Source organism: Dromiciops gliroides, chromosome 2, assembly GCF_019393635.1.
Source record: "Dromiciops gliroides isolate mDroGli1 chromosome 2, mDroGli1.pri, whole genome shotgun sequence".
NCBI lineage: Eukaryota > Metazoa > Chordata > Mammalia > Microbiotheria > Microbiotheriidae > Dromiciops > Dromiciops gliroides.
Genome location: NC_057862.1, coordinates 362293386 through 362312827, shown reverse-complemented (window position 1 = coordinate 362312827; position 19442 = coordinate 362293386). Strand labels below are relative to the sequence as shown.

The 19442-nt window shown below is 43.6% G+C and overlaps 1 protein-coding gene across 1 annotated transcript in view; it reads left to right on the top strand.

Moving 5' to 3' along the window:
• SOGA1 (suppressor of glucose, autophagy associated 1) overlaps positions 1-19442 on the top strand; it is a 131421-nt gene that overhangs the window by 30771 nt on the left and 81208 nt on the right. Inside the window, 3 exon segments of the mRNA XM_043989423.1 lie at positions 11555-11779; positions 18566-18629; positions 18632-18723. Of these exon segments, the coding sequence (XP_043845358.1) occupies positions 11582-11779; positions 18566-18629; positions 18632-18723 (354 nt within the window). The 5' untranslated portion in view covers positions 11555-11581.

Genomic DNA, 19442 nt, shown 5'->3' with positions numbered 1-19442 from the left:
TCTATTATTATTATTTATCTAACCATCTATTTATTTAGTCATTCATTCATTTATCTGATTGTCTGTCTATCTATCTATCTATCTATCTATCTATCTATCTATCTATCTATCTATCTATCTATCTATCTATCTACCTACCTATCTACCTATCTACCTATTAGGATAGTATACAACAGGATAGAAATGGAGTAAGAAGTAGGAGAAGGGCTAAAGTAGTTGGGGAATGTTTCCCTGGGGAGGTGGATTGGCTTTGAAAATGGGAGTGGGAGAAGAAAGGAGAGGGAGGGAAGGTCCAGTGTGCTTGAGGAGGGCCCTGAGCCTCACAGTAGTCCCTTGTTTCAGGTAGGCTGTTGATTTCTGAGCCCCCAGAGTCACTCTAATGAATTATTGATTCTTAGTTGTGAAAGTGCCCCCACACCTCCATGGATGGAAGCCACATTTCCCTTTCCTCTCGCTAGGAAACAAACAGCTTTTGTGTACTTGGCAGCTAGGAGCAAGTCCTGATTTGGGGGCTGGTCGCTGGCTTCCGCTCTCAGATCCTGAGAGTTATTTTAGTCTGGGGATTGCCCCGGAGCTCTAGGGCAGTGTTTGCCTCTGTGGGAAGAGGATGGGAAGCTTGAGAGCTTCTGGAATGGGGAGGGAGGCTAGAAAGAGCCTGCCTCAGTTTAGTTCATTTGGTAAAGAGAAAAGATGTTTCTGAGAAGACCTGGCTGTGTCTTCTGCTGGTCAATTTTGGGGGAGATTAGTGGGTTTTCCCCAATGTGTTTGGGGGAGTTAGTGGCTCCCACTCCAGTTTTGTCACATGAGATTAAGTGAATTCTGGGCGGGTTATTAATACTATTGCTAAAAAAAATAACAGCCCACTTTTCTATAGTACTTTAAGGTTCATAAAGTTTTGCTTTTCTCACAGCCACACAGTGAGCTTGATAGACAGCATAAAGAGTGGAAAGAACACTGACCTTGGAGTCAAAAGGCTCCAAAGAGAGCTATAGGTGCTTGATAAACATTGAATGAATGAATTAATGAAAGTTTTTAATGAACATGCTCATATCCATAGCTTCCTATATGCTTGTCCCTGTGCTGGGGAAGATAGAAGTCACTGACTTCTCCGGGCCTTGGTTTCCCTATATATAAAATGAAGAGATTGAGCTAGATGACCCCCAAAATCCTTTCCAGCTCTAACATTTTTATGTTCTGTGTTTTAAGGTAAAAGCAGCCTGGCGTAGTGGATAGAGTATTGGACTTAGGGGGTCAGAGGACCTAGGTTTAAATCTGACTTATTAGCTCCAAGCCCCTCAAGAAGCCATTTTACCTCACTTGGTCTCAACTTCCTCATGTGTAAAATGGGGCTAATAATAGCATCTCCCTCACAGAGTTGTTGTGAGCGAGGATTCAGTGAGATAACTCTACCTTTATAGTTGCAAGCCTTAAAAGTGCACATATTAGGGGCAGCTAGGTGGCACAGTGGATAGAGCACTGGCCCTGGATTCAGGAAGACACTTAACTAGCTGTATGACCCTGGACAAGTCACTTAAGCCCAATTGCTTCAAAAATAAAATAAAATAAAAAAATAAAAAGTGCATGTATTTGAATAAGAGTTATTATTATTATTAAGGTGAGAATCCTTCTAGCTCTGACATTCCAGCATCTTAATTGACATTCATTTAGTGTTTTATGGTTTGCAAAGCACTTGTAACATGCACCTCAAGATACAGTCCCTTCCCCTCGAGATTGTTGAGGAACCAAGACACACATAAGACAATTTGAGAATGTGTGTATTCAGGAATTATGGGGGTGTATTCCAGATTAAAATCCAGAGATTTGATAATAATATCTCAAATAACTTACAGCACATTAAAGTTTGTAAAGCACTTTCCTCACAGCAATCTCTTAAGATAGGTAGAGGGAGGATTATTATCTCCATTTTACAGATAAGGAAGACTGATATTTAAGTGATTGTTAAAATTTTTTTTAATGTAATAAACATTTTTATTTATAGTTTTGAGTTCCAATTTTTATCCCTCCCTCCCCTCTCACTTCCCCTCCTTGAGGCAGCAAGCAATCAGATATGGGTTATAAATGTATGATTATGCAAAGTATTACCACATTTGTCATTTTGTACAAGAAAACTTGATTAAAAGAAAATAAAATCCCAAAGGACTATTGATGAAACTATTATCCACCTCCAAAGAAAGAACTGATATTGATGGAACAGATTGAAGCATGCTATTTTTCACTTTCTTTCATTTTAAGTGATTTTTCTAACGATCACATACATGTCTAGAAATTTCTGAAGCAGTATTTGAACCCAATTCTCCTGATTCCAAATCCTGCCCATAATCCAGTACTATATCATGCCAGCAGGGAAGATCATGGAGTCAGATCTGGAAGGAACCTAGGAGAACATACAGTATTGTCCAGTCAGTCAGTGGACATTTATTAAGCACTGACTATGTCCTGTATTAAATGCTGGGGATAGAAAAAAATCCAATCTCATTTTTAGGTGAGGCAATTGAGACCCAGAGAATGAATGAGTGAATTTTTAAAAACCACACTTAGTAGGAGAATATATTAAAATAGGTGGGAGGGGCAGCTAGGTGGCGCAGTGGATAAAGCACCAGCCCTGGATTCAGGAGTACCTGGGTTCAAATCCAGCCTCAGACACTTGACACTTACCAGCTGTGTGACCCTGGGCAAGTCACTTAACCCCCATTGTCCCGCCAAAAAAAAAAAGTAGGTGAAAGAGGGCTTTTTGGAAGAGATGAAACAAAGGTGGACTTTGAAGCATGGGTAGGATTGGGATATGGAAAGAGGAGCAAGGTGAGTACTCCAGGTAGAGGGTCAATGTCAGAGAAAGGGGAATGTGCTTAGTGTGTCTGGAGGTGAGTGGGAAGGCCCTCAAACTTTTCCTTGACAACTCTTTGGCTGGTGCCAAGGCCTTTTAAACCTGGCTAGGCTGCTCGAGGGAGTTCAGTGAACCAAGTGCCACGTTCACACCCTCCAGATCTGTTGGGAAAACAAATTAATACTGCTCTGAGTCACATCAGAATCTCAGGCATGTCTGTCCCTATCGTTGTTGTCATGGAAACTGCCTGCTGGCTCCATTCTCCCCGACTGGTCAAGTGCATACTGGGAAAATCAGGGAGGAAAGGGATAGAGGGAGGGGAAGCCACTCGGGGGAAATAATCCCTGAAAGTCAGAGTTTGAAGGTATCTCAGAGGATAGATATCTATTCCAATTCCATCGCTGACCCCTCACTTCACACAGGTTTTGAACATGGTCAGGAATCCATTTTCTTCACTGGACTACTCCATTCATTGGCTTTGTTGCTATCCCTTCATGCCAGGGGCTTTCCCTCTCTCTGGAATGTCGGCTGCCCCATGGGATGGGGGAGAGTTGAGTCCCTCAGCCTAGGTGCATGTGGGGTAGGATCTCATCTTGGTGTGGCAGCAAGAGACTTCCCTAGAAGGATAGTCCCTCCCCCTCAGTCCCATCTGTACAGGATTCCCAGGATTTTAAGTAGTGGAAATTTGTCTACCATAGTAGGATAAAGGAATTGGCCAAAGTGTTGTAGAAAACATTTGCAGTGAGGAATCAAGGGAGAGGAGCAAGACTGATGAGATAGCGATGGAAAAAACAGAAGGCTCTTGTGCACACTTTAGGCAAGCTGGTCTGTTCCCTGAACTGGGGTTAAGTGACTTGCCCGGGGTCACACAGCCAATAAGTGTCTGAGACTGGATTTGAACTCATAAAGATGAGTGTTCCTAATGCCAAGCCCGGTGCTCTATCCACTGTGCCACCTAGCTGCCAGCTCTAGAGTTGCTACTTTAATCATCATCATCATAACTGCTAGCAAGTCCTTCATCTGTGCCTCTGCCCATGATACTCCCTATGCCTCAAATGGCCTTCTAGGCTCACATATCTAGAGCTAGAAAGGACCTTAATTGTCATCTAGTTCAACCCTTTCATTTTGCAGATGGGAGATTGAGACGCCAGGCAGTTAAATGACTTGCCCAAGGTCATACAGAGATAGTAAGTGGCAGAGCCAGTGTTCAAATCCATGTGCTCTCATTCCAAAACCAATGCTATTTCCACTGTAGTACACACACTACCTCTCTCCTTCCCCTTTCTTCATTTGTTGAATGCATAACCATCTTTTACATTCTAACTGACATGCCACCTCCTGCAGGAAGCCTTTCCTGATTTCTCCCTTCTCTATCACCCTTCAAATTGTCCTTTGTCTTGCTTCTCTCTCTCTTTTTTTTTTTTGCAGAGCAATGAGGGTTAAGTGACTTGTCCAGGGTCACACAGCTATTTAAGTGTCAAGTGTCTGAGGCTGGATTTGAACTCAGGTCCTTCTGAATCCAAGGCCAGTGTTTTATCCACTGCGCCACCTAGCTGCCCCCTTGCTTCTCTTTCATGTACTTATGGAGCAATTTTTTGTATTATCATTACCTCTGTGGAGGTTTTTTTCTTATTCCTTTTTAGACTGTGTACTCTGTGAAGACATGAGCTATGTCTTTTAAAAACTCTGTATCTGGGGCAGCTAGGTAGCACAGTGGATAAAGCACTGGCTCTGGATTCAGAAGGACCTGAGTTCAAATCCGGCCTCAGACACTTGACACTTACTAGCTGTGTGACCTTTGGCAAGTCACTTAACCCTCATTGCCCTGCAAAAACCAAAAACCAAAAAAAAATCCCTTTGTATCTTCCCTAGTACCCAACACACAGTAGGTGCTTAGTAAATGATCAATTAATTGAGTTGAATTGCTGTCTTCAAGGGCCTTGATGTAGAACATAGGCTCCTTGCTGACAGGTACTATTTCTGATTTTGTCAGAATCACTGCCTAGTACAATGCCTGGCACATAGTAGGTATTTCATGACTGTTTTGAAATCAAATGGAAGGCACTTCATGTGGAAGCAGCAGCAGCATCAGATCTTTTTTGACTGGTACCAGACTACAGAACTACACCTCATTGTGCAGACTCTGCAGAGAAGCAGCTTTTAGCTCCTTGTAAGGAGAAACATCCCAACAGTAACAGCTCTCCCAGAGTGAAATGGACTGCCATAGGAGAGGGAGGGATTCCCTGCTGTGGCTGTTCAAGCTGAGACTGGATGGCCAGGCATTAAACATTTATGAAATATCTACTGCATGTAAGGCACTGTACTAAGCGCTAGGGATAGAAAAAGAGACAAAAGATAATCCCTGCCCTCCAGGAGCTCCCAATTTCCTGGCCACTTCTTAGGGAGATCATTGAAAGGTGCCCATTAGACTAGATGCCCTCTGAGGTGTCTGGTAGGCTGTGAACTGTACTTAACCTTCCTGTCAACAGTTGAGCCCCATCCCCCAGGCAGGACAGACCCTCCTGTAGCTTTCTGCAACAAGCAGCATCTCCCTTGCCAGCCCAGGCCCCCTCTTTGTACTTTTAAGGAAGGGAAGCAGAGAAAAGACTTTAGGGTTTATATGAAGAGATGTAAGGGGAGAAGAAAAGGACTTATTTCAGGGGAAGTCAGGAGGGGCTCTTTGAAGTAGTTCATCCTTTATAGTTATATTTCTTCTAGGAAGGATTGAACTGAATTAAAATCCCTGGAGAAGAGAAAAGAACTCTTGCATCCTTCTCCTTTGTTCCCAGAGTGTCCATCTCATTTCCTGCCTGAGATCCCATCCTGCCGGCAGAGATCTGATCTGGAAGGCTCCACTTTACTTCTCAGTGATGCTCACCTGCTTAGGTCTCCCCTACTCTGTTTTATCAGATGCTGCTTTTTAGGATCCTGCTGGTATCATCAGCCCTGAGAAGAATCATTATCTTCTTGTTGTTCAGTTGTTTTCAGTCATGTCCAACTCTTCGTGACCCCATTTGGGGTTTTCTTGGCAGAAATACTGGAATAGTTTGCCATTTCTTTCTCCAACTCATTTGACAAATGCATAAATTGAGGGCAAACAAGATTAAGTGACTTACCCAGGGTCATACAGCTAGTAAGCATCTAAGGCTGAATTTGGGCTTAGGTCTTCCTGACTCCAGGCTGGGAACTCACTGTGCCACATAGCTACCCAGAATCAGCACCATAGATTGTAAAGAGATGGATGGATGGATGGATGGATGAATGGATGGATGGATACCTTGAAATCATTTAACTCAAATGTCTCATTTTACATGGTAGGAAACTGAGGTTCTGAAGTTAGGTGACATGCCTAGCCTTACACAGAGAGCAAATGTTCTTTAAGTCCATTGTGGGACCATATGATTTAACCCTGGTGCTGTCTTTTTTTATGTTGTCCTTCCTGGTTCTTCTGGTCAATAATTACCTTCTTTCATTGGGGTGATGTCATGCCTTTCACTGAATTGGATTTAAGTGAGGGAGGGCTGTGCAAGGTCACCAACCTCACTCTTTCTTCCAGAGCCATCTGGGTCCAGTGGCAAGATACACATCAGGATGATTGGAGATTGCCCTGGATGTTTAAGGCATTGGGGTTAAGTAACTTGCCCAGAGTCACACAGCAAGTAAGTGTCTGAGGTGAGATTCGAACTCAGGTCCTCCCAATATTAGAGGATTGACAAAACATTTCTCTCACAACTTGTGAAGGAATTAGGTTGTGAAAGTATCATGATTCCCCATTTTAAAGATGAGAACATTGAGGCTCAGAAACATGTTATTTCCCAAATTTCACAAAACCGAAACCAACACGTATTTATTCAGCACCTAACTATGTACCAAGTACTGGGGATACAAAGAAAATTGAAACATCATTCTGCACTCAAGAGGCTTATATTCTTCTGAAAAAGAAGGTGACATGTACATTTATAAGAGTATACAAAATAAATATAAGGTAATTTTTTGCAGGGGGAGGTGTGAACTCAAGAGAATTGGATAAGGCTTCATGTAGCAGAATGAACTACCGACTGTCATTCAAGGCCTTGTATAACCTGGCTCCAAACTACTGGCCAGCCTTATCTCATACTTTGTGTATTCTCTGCTTCAATCAAATTGAAATACTCTACTTCCCTTTCCCCTTCTCCACCCTCCATTCAACCTGTTTCTTCTCCTTGGTTCATTCTGTCCACTGTCTTTTTTTTTTTTTTTGGTGGGGCAATGAAGGTTAAGGGACTTGCCCAGGGTCACACAGCTAGTAAGTGTCAAGTGTCTGAGGCTAGATTTGAACTCAGGACCTCCTGAATCCAGGGCCGGGGCTTTATCCACTGTGCTGCCTAGCTGCCCCCTCCATCCTTAAAATATACTCCTTTTGGGGCAGCTAGGTAGAGCAGTGGATAGAGCCCCAGCTTTGGATTCAGGAGGTCCTGAGTTCAAATCTGACCTCAGACACTTGACACTTACTAGTTGTGTGACCCTGGGCAAGTCGCTTAACCCCAATTGCTTCACCAAAAAAAAAAGAAAAAGAATATACTCCTCTTTCCCTAAGCTTCTTGAGGCTAGGAAGTGTCTTACATTTAAAGAATGTGTATTCTTGACTCTAGACCTGGCACTCTATCCACTATGCCACCTCACTGCCCCTTAGTAAGTGCCTGACAGATTTATTTGGTGAAGTTTCTCCCTTTCCTCAAGGCCCAAGTCAGAAGCCACCTTCTCCAGAAAGCCTTGTCTGACTCTCCCTATCCAGTCCATTCACCAAGCCAAAAGTGTTCTTTTCCTCAGATGTTTCATAAACACTTTGTCTGAATAAATTTTCCTTTGTATGAAAATTCCTGTGCATTTTGTTTCATCTTCACTGTTAGATGGTTAGGTTCTTGAGGCAAAGACCTATGTCTTATCTATGTAACCCTAGCACTCAAGGACCTCTTTATTATAGTAGGTATTTGAAAGTCCAATGAATGGAAGCATAGATCCAAAGAACAGGCTTTACAGGCATTCCCTACAGCCGGGCCTACTCCTTTCTTCACAGCGTCTGTTCTTCCCTTCAGCACAGGTCATAGTTTGGCAAAGGAGACCAAGGGAACCCAGAAGTTGTAATGTCCTCAGGACACTGTAACAATATACCAAAAGGATGTCACTTTGCAGCAGAGAAACAGGGACTTGGAGGAGCATTAGCTGCCACTGAGCAGATCAGCCTTTAGCTGTCTGGTCTTCCCTTCCCTGAGAGCCCCCCCCCGAATGCTAAGAACTCTTTCTGGGGCTCCCCAGCTCCCCTCTCATCCTCAGTCTGTCTGCTCCATCACCCAGAGACTGGGGGAGTCCAGCCAGCACAGACCCTGGGATTGTCTGCCAGAGACATAGTCGGTGACGGCCACAAGCCCCGTATTGTCGATTCAGTCCCCTCACGTGGTGAGCCGTGCCAGGCTCTGCTGACCTAGATTTTCACTGCAGCTGGCTAGCTGCTCCCTGCTGAGCCAAGAGCCCACCCATTGCTGGGGCCTCAGGGAGTGAAGTTTAGTAGAATGCCTAGGTCTAAACCAATAAGAAATTTAACAAGAACGAACCCAAAGTGACTTAATATGGAAGTCTTCCCCTTGAGATTTTTTTTAAAAATCAGTCATATAAATACAGAATGGGAAAGACCTAGCTTAGAAACAGTCATGAAAAAAGATGTGGGGATTTGGGTTGATTACAATGTTCTCAACAATGTGATGTGGCTGCTAAAAAAAACAAAAGCTAACAGTCTATAAACATATCCAGGCCTCCCCCATTCTTTAAGAAAAAAAAAAACCCAAATCTTTACTTGACCCTGCTACCCCTTCATCATCCTACACCTCTCCTCACAGCCAAATTCCTAGAAAGAATCTTCTACACCCATTTCCTCACCTCCCACTCACTTTTCAGGCCCTTGTAGTTTGGCTTCCAGTTCTGCCACTCATCTGAAACTGCTCTCTCCAGGGCTACTATTGATTTTGTGATTGCCAATCCGTAAAAGCCAATGACCTTCTTCTTGACCTTCCTGTAGCTTTTGATGCTTTTGGCTGCCTCTCCCCCCCTCACACACCCACACACATTCACACTTCTTGGATATTTTCTTTTCTCTGGAATCCACCTCTCTGCTAAGGAGACAGTCGCAGATGTCTGTAAGGCAAAAGGGACATCCATTTTAACCTTACTTCCACTGCAAGTGGCCATCCAGTCTTGCTTGAACAGGTGCCTCCAAGGATAGGGAGATTCACATTTTTGAGAGGAAGCCCATTCCTTTTCCTGAGTGCCATAACTGCTAGAAGTATCACCACCACCACCACCACCACCACCACCACCACCACCGTAATCATTATGCTTATTTGGCTGGTCTAATTCCCTATAATTTTCAGTGTTGCTTTTAGTTCTACTTTTGGAGGTCAAGCTAAACCTGTGTAACCTCCTTTCTCCAGGACAACTCTTCAAATACTTAATGCCCGGTGTCTAGTCCATCTTCCCCACCACCCCCAATATCTAACTGGCCCCAGACCTGATAACTGTTTTAACCCACGCATCCTTTCCTACAAGGTTGTCCTAGGCAAGTAACTGTGTATCTCCTTCCTGAGATACTATGTATTATTTTTCTTTCCTCACTTTGCCAACTTGAAATGATACAAACCATCTCACTTCCTCTTCTCATTTCCAGCTTTGGCTCCTCACTCCTTGCATTGGTTTGTGTTGAATGAACAGGGCTCTGGCCAGAATTGATACATAGAGAATTTTAGTCAGGGAATGAGTGAGAGATAAGCTTGGACAGCAGGGAGTAGTGGACGGTTGGCATGTCTGTAAACAGAGTTGCTGTTCTGGAGAATGAGCTAGGATTGGCATTCATGGCGCTATGACATTCACCTAGATCAGGGCTGCTTAAGGGGTCTGTGAACTTGTGGATTTTGTTTTTGTTTTTGCAAATCTCTTGCTAACTGTATTTCAAAAGAATTGTTTTCCTCTGTAATTCTTTCTATTTTTAAGAATGTGATTCTGAGTACAGAGGTCTTGGCTTCCCCAGACTGCCCAAGGGGAGTCCATGACACAAAACAGGTTAAGAATACCTGACTGGGGCAGCTAGGTGGCACAATGGATAGAACACCGGCCCTGGATTCAGGAGGACCTGAGTTCAAATCTGACCTCAGATGCTTAACACTTAGGAACTGTATGACCCTGGGCAAGTCACTTAACCCCAATTGCCTCACAGAAAACAAACAAACAAACAAACAAGAATACCTGACTGATTGACCCAGAAATACCACTATTAGGTCTTTTTTCCAGTGAGATCATGGAAAAGGGAAAAGGACCCACATGTACAAAAATATTTATAGCTGCTCTTTTTGTGGTGGCAAGTAATTGGAAACTGAGGGATTGCCCATCAATTGGGGAATGGCTGAACAAGTTGTGGTGGTGGATTTCAGAGAAACCTGGAAGGACATGGATGAACTGATGATGAGTCAGATGAGCATAACCAGGAGAACATTGTACACAGTATCAACAACATCATGTGTTGATCAGCTGCGATAGACTTGATTCTTCTCAGCAATACAATGGTCCAAGACAGTTCCAGAGGACTCATGATGGAAAATGTTCTCCAAATCCAGAAAAAAAAAAAGAACTGTGGAATCTAGATGCAGATCGAACCATACTATTTCTATTGGTTTTTGTTGTGGTTGTTTTTCTTTTTTAAGGTTTTTCCTTTTTGCTCTGATTCTTCTCTTATAACATGACTAATGCAGAAAGATGTTTAATGTGATTATACATATATAACCTATATCAGATTACTTGCTGTCTTGGGGGGAGGGAGGGAGAAAAATTTGAAACTAGAAATCTTATAAAAATAAATGTTGAGAGCTATCTCTACATGTAACTGGAAAATAATAACATATTTATATGAATAAATAAATAAATGACTTGCCATGGGTCACAAGCTATTAAGTGTCTGAACCCCCCCCCAAAAAAAAGAATACTTGACTGAGATGAAATTGTGGATCTTTGCAGGATTGAAGAGGGAGCATAGGGCATTATAAAGATCCTTGAATCTGACCTCAAAAAGATTTGGGTTCAGTTCTTGACTGCTGTTACCTGTATGACTTTGGGGCCCTTTCTCCATGGAATAAGGAGGATTTGTTTAGGTGGTCTCTAAGGGCCCTTCAGCTCTAAGTCCTGTGATACTAAGTTTGATTACATGCTTTCTTCTTATGAATAACTTAAAATTTCCAGAGTCCCTTAAGTTTACAGCACACTTTCATCACCTCAACCTTATGAGGCAGATTGTACAAATATCATTATTCCCCTTTTAGAGACGAGGAAAGGGGCTCAGACAGATTAAATAAGTAGCCCAAGGCCATACGGCTCAGTGCCTAAATGCAAAGCACAACATGCTTCCTCTGCTCATCATTTCATGTTTCACAGCTTTTCTCCCAACTAGATCGAAAGCTCCTTTGTGCCATGGGCTCTCGATTTTCTTTTTTTTTTTTTTTTAGCCTCCCCTCCCACACCCCAGCCTTGTTGTAGTTCTGGGTACAACATACCTCCAGGGCTCAGTAACTCTGGTTGTGTAGCAGGTCCAGCTGTATGGGGTTAGGGAGATAGAAGGGAGGCCAGTTAGGAAACAGTGACCAGGACACAGGGGACACTGCAGGACTAAAGTTGTGACCTTCCTCTCTCTAGGATGAGATCGAGGAGCTGCGGGCCGAGATGCTGGAGATGCGGGATGTCTACATGGAGGAGGATGTCTACCAGCTCCAGGAGCTCCGGCAGCAACTGGACCAAGCCAGCAAGACCTGCCGCATCCTGCAGTACCGTCTACGCAAGGCAGAACGGCGCAGCCTACGAGTGGCCCAGACAGGCCAGGTGGATGGGGAGCTCATTCATAGCCTGGAGCAGGATGTCAAAGTGAGTCATCCAGAGGAGAGCTTTCACTTCACTTCCTTCATTCACCAAACATTTATTAAATACCTCCTTATGCTAGGAACCAAGGGATAGAGAATTCAGATAAGATCTAGTCCCTGCCCTCATGGACCATACATTCTAGTGGGCCAAGACCCATTTATATAATAATAATACATGATACATTTGAGGGGTACAAAGTGCTATGTTAGGTCTGAGGGGAAAGGTCATTACTCTCGGGGGATCAGGGGTGAGAAAGGATCATAAGTTCATAGATTTTGAGCTGGAAGGAGCCTCAGAGGCCATCTAGCCTAACTGTCTGATTTTATAGCTAGGGAAACAAGGCCTGCTCTTTGCTTTTAGAGGGTTTAAAACCTACTTGGGGAGATTAGACATCCAGCCACGGAAAGTTAGCTGATAGTACAAGGTAAATGGCAAATGACAATAAATGTTTAGGACTTCAGAGTAGGGAGAGATAGACTGCTGAGGGTTAGGATGGGCAGGGAAGACTTCAAGGAGAAGATGGGAGTTAGGACAAGTTTTCAGGGTGGGGAAAATCTCTCCAGTAGAGATCCTGTGGGAGGGGTTTTCCTGTCAGGGATAAAGTAGAACATGGCATAATTGAGGTGGAGTGGGTGTACCGACCTACTAGTATGTTGGGTTCTCTTATGTCTATTCAGGATGGATTCCTATACTCAAAAATATGTTTTCTTCCCTTCCCTTCCCTTCCCTTCCCTTCCCTTCCCTTCCCTTCCCTTCCCTTCCCTTCCCTTCCCTTCCCTTCCCTTCCCTTCCCTTCCCTTCCCTTCCCTTCCCTTCCCTTCCCTTCCCTTCCCTTCCCACTTCCCTTCCCACTTCCCTTCCCACTTCCCTTCCCACTTCCCTTCCCACTTCCCTTCCCACTTCCCTTCCCACTTCCCTTCCCTCTTCCCTTCCCTCTTCCCTTCTCTCTTCCCTTCTCTCTTCCTTATTCCCTTCCCTCTGTCTCCTCACCTTTTCTCCTTTCTTCTCCTGTCCCCATTTTGCCCAGTTGGTGAACTCAGTCTGCATTACTTAGGCTTGGGAATAGCATTTATTGCTAAAAAGGCTGCTGAATCTTGGATTGGAGCACTTCTCTCCATCCAGGCACTTCTTGACTGTTTTCCTCTAAATATGGACTATTAAGATGGGGAAAAGGGGGAGGGTGGCACAGAGCTTTGGGTTGAAGTATCTTCCTGGCCTCTCTGGTCCTAGGCATAATATCTGCCATCCTCTCTTTGCATTGTGCAGAAGAACACAGCAAAAAGAGGTCTGGTGAGGGCCAAGGGGTCAGGCTTCCTGGAGGGGATTGCATTTGAGTTGAATTTTAAGGATAGGTAGGAATTCAGCAAGAGAAGAGAAAGAGGGAGCCCCTTTTCTCTCTCTCTCTTTTTGCAGGGCAATGGGGTTAAGTGACTTGCCCAGGGTCATACAACTAGTAAGTGTCATGTGTCTGAGGTCGTATCTGAACTCAGGTCCTCCTGAATCCAGGGCCAGTACCCTATCCACTGGGCCACCTAGCTGCCCCTAGCCCCTTCTCATAAAAAACCCCACAACTTTAAAAAAAAATTGTGAACTTAACATTGTCTCCAAACACAAACATTTCAATACAGAAAGAATAAAAAGAAGATTAGGCATGAAACCATGACCTTCTCTTGTGTTCAGTGTCTTTTTTTTGGAGGGGGAGATGTATATTAAATTTGACAATATAGTGGTGAAATAGGGAGGAAGCACTTTCCATGGAGGGGGCCAGTGTAAGTAAAGGCAGGGAGGCAAAAGAGTAGAAGGTATGTTTAAGGGACAGAGTTACCCAGTTTAGCTAGACAATAGAGTGAATGGAGGGATGACAGTGGTAGAAAATAAGGCTGTGGGGGGGAGCAGCTAGGTAGCACAGTGGATAAAGCACCAGCCCTGGATTCAGGAGGACCTGAGTTCAAATCTGACCTCAGACACTGACACTTACTAGCTGTGTGACCCTGGGTAAGTCACTTGACCCTCACTGTCCTGCAACACCCCCCCCAAAAGAAACAAAAAGAAAATAAGGCTGGAGAGACCAGGTGGCACCAAATTATAAAATGCTTTGACTGCTAGGTAGAGGAATTTGAAGGTTACTTGATAGGTAATAGGGAGCCACTGAAGATTTTTGAGCAGAGCAGAAAAATGACTAAATTTATGAGTAAGGAAGATGCTTCAGGCATTGTAAAAAGGTTGAACTTGAGTTGGGAAAGTGGAAAAAGGAAGATCTTTTAGGAAATTCTTTCCCAAAGTACCCAGGCAGTTCTGTGAACTGTATGAAATAAAGTACCTCCCTATTGAGTCCCTTAATTTTGCTTCCCAGAAGCCATATTTCCCAGAGGAGAATTTGGTAAGTAAAGTGAGTGGAAGAGTTGAGGCTCAGGTCATATGAGGAGACAGCTCTGGGGTGCGTAGGTCATGCACAGTGGTTGGTGGCTCAGGAAGTCAGAACAGTCCCTAATCCAGAGACTTGCCTTGCATATTTAGATTTTAATTGGCTAATCCCATAGTTGATGGCAGCTGCTTCCCTCCTCCTCCTCCAGGGTTTAGAAAACCATGACCTCATTCACATTCCTGCTCCATGTCTTCTAGCCACCCTTATCCCTGTATGGGGCGTGGGAGAAGCATCACTATCCAGGAATGAAGCTTTGATGAAATGTCCATGTGGGTCTTGTTTCAAGGGAAATCTGGGGGGTGGCTTGGGACATTTTTAGAGGATGATAGAAGGATTTCCAGAGAGGGGGATGCGATTTATCAGGGTGATTCTGCACTGTTTTTTAAGGGGGCTTCTAGTGAGATTTGGGCTGACTTCTCTCACCAGCTTATCCTTATAGGCCACTCACCAGCCGCCCAAAGCAGTCAAGGCCACTCACATCCAAACAGGGCACATGATGAGTAAAAACATTTTTGTAGTCTGAAAAAATCTAGTAGTTTGGTTTAGCTCACCACACATCTCATAAGGGTTTTCTGTATGGAAAACACTATGATAGGTGCTAGGGGAAATACAAAGTTTAGATATAAACTTTAGGTAAGACCCATGGAGCTCACAGTGTAATAGAGGGACAAGATGCATACATAGAAAACCACAGTGCACAATATTACCTGATAATCAGCAAGCATTTATTAAATGCCTGCTGTGTACCAGGCACTGTGCTAAGCACTTTATAATTATTCTTATTTGATCCTCACAACAGCCCTACTAGGTAGGCACTATTATAACCTCCATTTTAAGGTTAAGGAAACTGAGGCAGATCAAGTTTAAGTGACTTGCCCAAGGTCCCACAGCTGGTAGCATCTGAGGTTGGATTTGAATTCAGGACTTCTTGACTCCAGGCCCAACAAGCACTCTATCTACTGTACCACCTAGCAGCCTCAAAAAGAAAGGACAGTAATTGAATATATTTATCAGTGCATTTAGAATTATCCTTGAGTTCAAAGAATCAGCTCTGCATGACTGCAATCATGAGAACAGTTTCCATTTCTGTAGTTCTTTATGATCTTTTAAAGTGCCCTTTCCTCACAACACTGCGAAGTAGGTAGGGAAAGTGTTTCATGTTCCATCTGATAGATGGTGAAGCTGAGGTTCAGGAGTGAAATGGGGCTAGAGCCCCAAGGCCAGCACTGAGGTGGTTTTCACCAGTCATCCACAAAAATCAGGCTTGTTGCTTTAGATTGTCATTAATCAGTCAGTCAACAAGAATCTATTATGTGCTGGGCACTGTGTGGGGGTACTAGGGATACAAAGACAGAAATGAAATAGTCCCTGCTCTCACAGAGCTTACACTCTAGCAGGATGCATAACAGACACATACATAATTAAATAGAAAATGTTGACAAAATACACATAAGGTGATTTCGAGAGAAAAACACTAATGATTGGGGCAGCTAAAAAAGGTCCCTTGTAGGAGGTGATGCTTGAGCTGAGCTTTGAAGGAAGCTGAGAATTTTGGGAGGTGAAGAAGCAATTTATTCCAGGGGTGGAGAACAGCTTGTGGGAAGCATAGGGACAGGGGATGGAAAGTCAAATGTGAGGAACAGCAAGAAGGCCAGACTAGCAGGTCCCCAGAATTTGTGAAGGGAGTGATAATGTAATTAACTGGAAAGGAAGGCCTCCAATATCACAGAACCATCTAATTATTTTGCTAGAGGGACCCCAGTGAGCATCTAATCCAACCCCCTCTTTTTTCGGATGTGCAAAGTGAGGTCTATTCAGGGGAAATGACTTGCCCAAGGCCACAAAATTCATTAGGACTGAAACTTGGTTCTCTTGCTTCTCCAGTCTGAAGGACTTTTTGTTGCTCTATGCTGTCTCAGGCAAGTCAAGGAAACAGGGATATATATTAAGTGCCTACAATGTGCCAGGCACTGTGCTAATTGCCAAAGATACAAAAAAAGGCAAAAACCTCGCCTGCCCTTGAGGAGCTCACAGTCTAATGGGGGAGACTTTCTTTCTTTCTTTCTTCCTTTCTTTCTTTTTTCTTGCGGGGCAATGAAGGTTAGGTGACTTGCCCAGGGTCACACAGCTACTAAGTGTCAAATGTCTGAGGCCGGATTTGAACTCAGTTCCTCCTGAATCCAGGGCCAGTGCTTTATCCCCTGTGCCACCTAGCTGCCCCTGAGACTTTCAAACAACTAGATCCAATAAGATTTCTCCAGGATAAATTGAAGATAATGTCAGAGGGAAAGCCCTGGCATTTAGGGGCCCAGGGACGTAAGTTTAAGAGGTGTGATATAGTTTGCTTTCTTCTTTGTGTAGAGTTTAGGAGAGCAGGGAAGCTGTGTGTGGAAACGTTAGGAAAGCGAACCAAATTGGGAAGCAAGGGAGATGGTTTGGAGCAGGGCCAGTGCCCCTCCCCCCAAGCCTAAAGCCATTGCTGGTGCTCTGCAGCTGGATCTCAATCAGATTTTAAAGTTTATGTTAAGGACTCATAACTTCATCTGGTCCCTGAGAGGGCTCACTTTATCAAGGTAGGGATTGAGTAGGTCTCACTCTCAAACATTCACTTACTTGGCAGAGGGCATGAGGTCAAGCTTCTTCTGTCTTTGATATAGCAGGTTTAGAATTAGATATGGCTCAGTCAGTCAACATCTATTAAGTGCCTACTATGTGCCAGGCACTGGGCTAAACACTTAACAATTATTATCTCACTTGAACCTCACCACAACTCGGGGAGGTAGGTGCTACTGTTTTCCTCATTTAACAGATGAGAAAACCAGGCAAACAGGTTTGAACATTTGAACTCAGGTCTACTTGACTCCAGGCCTGATACTCTATCCACTGTACTACCCAGATGCTTATGCTATATCTAGGTAAGGAGTTTAGATTTCCTGAGCCTCAGTGTCTATTTGTAAACTGGATAATAAAGCTTACATTGCCTGCCTTACAGAGATATTGTGAAGAAAGTGATTTGTAAACCATGATTAACATAGAATTATGAGTGAGCTATTGGCATTATTATCATGAAACTGGTCAGAATTAGGGGCAGAGGGGAGGGAGGTTACATTTACAGGAGAGCTTTTGTTTTTGGTTCAAAATATCGGGGCATTGAAAATATAAAACTGAAAATATTTCCAACCATGAAGTTTCTCCTTGCTTCTAAAGAACCTGACAGTCAGATTTGTCCCCTCCTTCCTACCCGTGGAATGATGCCATTCATGCCTGTTAACTACCAGTTAGATAGCATGGATGCAGCCTAGGTTGATTCCTACATAAAAGCCTCCATCCTCTTTGGGGCTCAGTGAGGCAGACCTTAGGGGGTGTGAGAGACCTTGCTGTTGTAAGAAGAATCACTCTTCAGGACCAGAAGAGGATTAGGCTTAGCTCTGCCACTAATTAATTACTGATGGGACATTGAGCATATCAAATCTCTACTTCTCTGAACCAAAGTTTCCTTATCTGTCAAGTGAGAATAATCTTTTTTTAACTTAAAAATTGTTTTGCTTTCATTTTCATACTGCCTCACTTCCCAATATATCCCTCCCCACCCAGAGCACTATGCCTTGAAACAAAGAAAAAAGAAAGAGGTAAAAAAAAAGGGGGTTCAAACCACATATCAATCAAGTCTGAAAATATGTGCTGTGTCCCACCTTGATAACCTTCCCCTATCCTCCTGCAAAGAAGAGAAGGAGATGTGTACTCATTTCTCTCTCAAGGCCAGGCTTGGAGTCATTGAATTACACAGAATTTAATTTAGACTTTTTTTTATTGTGGTTTTTCTTTATATCAACATTGCCGAGGTCATTGTATTGAGTTGTCTTCCTGTTCCTGCTTTGGTCACTTTGCATCAGTTCATATGAGTATTCCCCTGCCTCTCAGTATTCTTCATATCCATCATTTCCTGCTGCACAATAACAGTCCATTGCATTCACGTATCATATTTTGTTTAACTATTCTCCACTTGACAGACATCTACTTATTTCCTGCTCTTTGCTACCACAAAAATGCTGCCATCAATATTTTGGTGGGTATGAGACCTTTTTTTGGATCATTGACCTCCTTGGATTATAGGGCACAATGATTCTTAAGCTGTTTCCTTTACAGGGTTGATACTTACTGCCCATATGACCTTAATTCTTGTTTCTGGGCTTCAGTTTCAATTTTCTAATTTGAGGCAGTCACAGTAAACTGAATTTACAACATCTTTCCTTCTTTAAAATCTATGACCCTTTGAAAGAGCAGCCAGGACCTATGGGCTAGAGGGTGACCAAGGCTTTAGTCACCCAGATCACTCAACCCTAGTCTCCTTTCTGGGTGTGCAGGTTTCCAAAGACATCTCTGTGCGTCTGCATAATGAGCTGGAGGTGGTGGAAAAGAAGAGAATCCGCTGGAGGAGGAGAATGAAGATCTTCGACAGAGGTTGATCGAGGCAGAGCTGGCCAAGCAAGTGCTCCAGCATGAGATGGACAAACCTCGAGAGGTGAGAGCCTGGTGGGGGAGAAAACAGTGGAAGAAGTGCTAGCCAGTCCACATACTGCAGCGGATAGATTCAGGAAAGGAGCTGGGGCACACAGGAGTATGGGGAAGTAAAAGTGGCTTTTTCAGGCCTCTTTCACTTCCTCCCCATATTAGCTTGATACTCCAGGCTCTACTCAGTTTAATTTAGAAAGTCCATATGGTGTGGGGATAGCATTGTGGTGCTGTGGAAAGAACACTGGAATTGGAGTCTGAGGACTTAGATTTGACCCTACCTTTGACTCATTACTGTATGAGTTTGTCACTGACTTCCCTGGGGAATCCCTTCCAGATAGAATCCCTGATCTATGTATGCTCATAGGACTTGGAGTCTGGAGACCTGGCTTGAAATCCTGTTTTCTTCCTTTTTTTTTCCCCAGTTAACATGCATTTTTTTCTCTCCCTCTCACTTCCTCCCCATGAGAGAAAAAGAGACAAAAGGAAAGGAAAACAAAACCCTAGCAGCAAATATACATAGCCAAGCAAAATCAATTCCTACATTATCTGTGTCCAAAAATGCCTATCTCATTTGGGACCCAGAGTCAATTACTTCTGTCAGGAAACAGGTAGCATGATTATTATCAGTCCTCTGGAATTCTCTGTGTGAGGTGAGGCAAGCCTCTTCTCTGAGTGATGATCTTGCATCTGTAAAATGGGGGTAAGAATGTAAACATGAATCACCTA